The 3085-nt window shown below is 31.5% G+C and overlaps 1 protein-coding gene across 1 annotated transcript; it reads left to right on the top strand.

Annotated features, from left to right (window-relative positions):
- The first annotated feature begins 1347 nt into the window (after window positions 1-1347).
- Window positions 1348-3085, top strand: LOC145033534 (glucan endo-1,3-beta-glucosidase-like). The gene is made up of 2 exons (XM_078982131.1): window positions 1348-1430; window positions 2017-3085. The coding sequence occupies exons 1-2, from the start codon at window positions 1376-1378 to the stop codon at window positions 2970-2972; spliced, it is 1011 nt and encodes a 336-aa protein (XP_078838257.1). The 5' UTR covers window positions 1348-1375; the 3' UTR covers window positions 2973-3085.

The raw sequence follows: 3085 nt of genomic DNA, 5'->3' as shown, positions 1-3085 counted from the left end.
TGTTTATCATGCCGCCAGGAGTTTGAAAGTTCAAGTTAGGTCCATTTTTTTGTTTGATTTACAAATTACAAATAAATAATAGGCTACTTGTTTGTTTGTATTTAATTCTAGTATTAGAAGAGACGTGTATTAAAGGTTGGGCAAGATCCAAACAAATACTTTGTCATCGTGCAAAAACAAATAGACGATTTCCAAGGGATGTCATTTTTTAATTTTTTTTTTTATATAATTATTAGAGTAAATTACAAGAATAAACACAAAAAGATAAAATCATTAGCACTTACATATAAAAGGTTGAGTTTTTTTTTTTTTTTTTTTTTTTTTTTTTTGAAAAATTTCTCATACAACAAGCTTGACCCAAAAGACTGTGACTTGTAAAAGACTATGATCAGTTCACATAGCTTTACTGTTACAAGGTATAAATCGAAGTATCAACATAAAATCAATTGGTTGAAATAGGTACCGAAATAATATAATGGTTTCTTGACTATTCAAGTATAATAGGTTGGATCCTTATTAACATTGTACTTAAAATTATTTTCATAAAACATTTTTATTAAAATTATTCACTTAACATAATAATCAATTCATGCCGTTGGATATGGGTCGAAATCAATATATGAAATTCTTGACCAAAAGACTTTTCAATGAGAATTTTAATTTGAAGAATGAGACATATTAAAGACTCATATTGTAGAAATTTCTTCTTACTTATTTGACGGGTAAGTGTACGTTGTACTATTAAATGAAATAAGATTTAACTATTATACATGAAAGTGTAAAATAAATACAATATATTTTTATCATTCTACCAAATCATCAAAGATACAACAAACTTTAACATAAGCTTTGACATAGATATAACAACTTTTATATAATTTTATGTAACAAGCTACATAAGATGATAAACAAAATGGTAAGCTTATTAATGAATTGTATTTTATTATAATAAATAATAATAAAAGAATTAGTTAAGTAAAAAAAATACTTTGCATTTCTTTTACAATTTATTCACCACTTACCATAAAATATATCTTTGTGATTTTTTAATATGTACCTAAATACACATATAAAAAACATTAATTATCACAAATTGTGAAATTCATTTATTATAAAGAGTATTATCATTAATAAAATGTGAAATATATTAATAATCTCTATAATAAATGTATTTAACATTTAATTATAATAATATTTATCCTAATTAATACTTACGTGGCTTAGGACACATATTAAAAAATGTCATATATCTTTGACCTTTATACCTCATGTTTGAACCATAATTTGCCCATTCGTCCTATTTTCCAACGTGATTTGTGGTTCCATTATATATATGGTTGGTTGGATATCAACTAAAGATATCAAAACCAAAGCAATGGCAACAATGCTCCTACTACTCGGCTTACTTATAAGTCTTTTCGTATTCATAGGTTTCTCTTTCTTTTCGTTACATTTCCCCAATATGATTTTACATTTCCCCAATATGATTTACATTATCCATATGCTATATCATTCGTATCATTTCTAAATAAATATTATTCCTGTTTTCTAACATGTTCAAAAATATCCGCACCGGATGTAATTGCACAGATTTTTGGGTATTTGCATTATTCGAAAATTCTTTCTATTAGTGGCGGATCATCCAAATAATGAAACGTGGTATTTAAACACAAACCAACTGGTCAATTATCTTTTTTCAGTGCTTTATATCACTTAAAAAATTCTATGTGTTTTTAAAATTTAATTTTGTAATTTGTCAATAAAATTTTATTTTTCAAAAAATTAGATAAAACAATGAGATAATAAAAATATATTTCTAATGTATATACTTGTATTTCATTATATGTCAAATAAATACGTTGGTGCAGATTGTTGACTTATAATTTCCAATATACGATTAGGATAAAAAACCAGTTGTATAGTGTATACAAGAAAAAGATACAAAAGATTTTTGGTAGCCCTAAGAATTTGTCTTTTACAAAGATGAATCATATTTAAAATATTTTATTTTTACAGATGCGCAATCTGTCGGCGTGTGTTACGGTAGAAACGGCGACGATCTGCCATCACAACAAGACGTGGTGAACCTCTACCGGAGCAACGGCATAACCAGAATGCGAATTTATGATCCAGATCAAGCTACACTTCAAGCCCTAAAAGGAACCAATATCGAACTCATGATCGGCGTTCCTAACGATGCTCTACAATCCCTCAACGATCAAGGCGCTGCAAACACATGGGTAAGAAACAACATCCAAAACTACCCCGACGTCAGGTTTAAATACATCGCTGTCGGAAACGAAGTCGATCCAAACAACGGGAATAGTCAATACGTTAACTTCGTACTCCAAGCAATGAGGAATGTTCAGAGCGCCATTAACGCCGCCGGCCTGCAGAACCAAATCAAAGTGTCGACTGCAACCTACACCGGTTTGTTAGGTGTCTCCTATCCACCAAGCGATGGTGCCTTTAACGACAATGTTCGAGGGTTTATTCAGCCGATAATCGGATTTCTAACGGAAAACAACTCGCCGATGCTTGCCAACATCTACCCCTTCTTTTCCGACCCGAATTCCAATCTCCCCTATGCGTTGTTTACAGCACCAGGAACGGTTGTAACTGATACTAATAATGGTCTACAATATTCTAACCTTTTTGACGCCATATTAGATGCTCACTATGCAGCTCAAGCACGTCTTGGTGGGGGGAATGTGGAGATTGTTGTGTCAGAGAGTGGTTGGGCAACAGCAGGAAAAGATGTAGCGACGACAGAGAATGCTAGAACTTACAATACAAACTTGATTAGACATGTCAGAGGGACAACAGGGACACCGTTGAAGCCTGGAAGATCTATAGAGACGTATTTGTTTGCAATGTTCGATGAAAACAGGAAACCTGGTGAAGAGTCGGAGAAACATTTTGGGATTTTCTCCCCTAATCAACAACCCAAATATCCATTGAGCTTCAATTAGGGAAAAGTAAAACCGCCATTTTCAAAGCTTTAAAGAATATTACATGCATGAAATAAAGTGGTTGTCCGCTACATAATAAAGTGATGTCGAAATAAAGATGGTTGGTTTATCTT

The sequence above is a fragment of the Lactuca saligna genome, chromosome 1 (assembly GCF_052625555.1).
Source record: "Lactuca saligna cultivar CGN05327 chromosome 1, ASM5262555v1, whole genome shotgun sequence".
NCBI lineage: Eukaryota > Viridiplantae > Streptophyta > Magnoliopsida > Asterales > Asteraceae > Lactuca > Lactuca saligna.
This window is presented reverse-complemented; position numbering and strand designations above follow the sequence as displayed.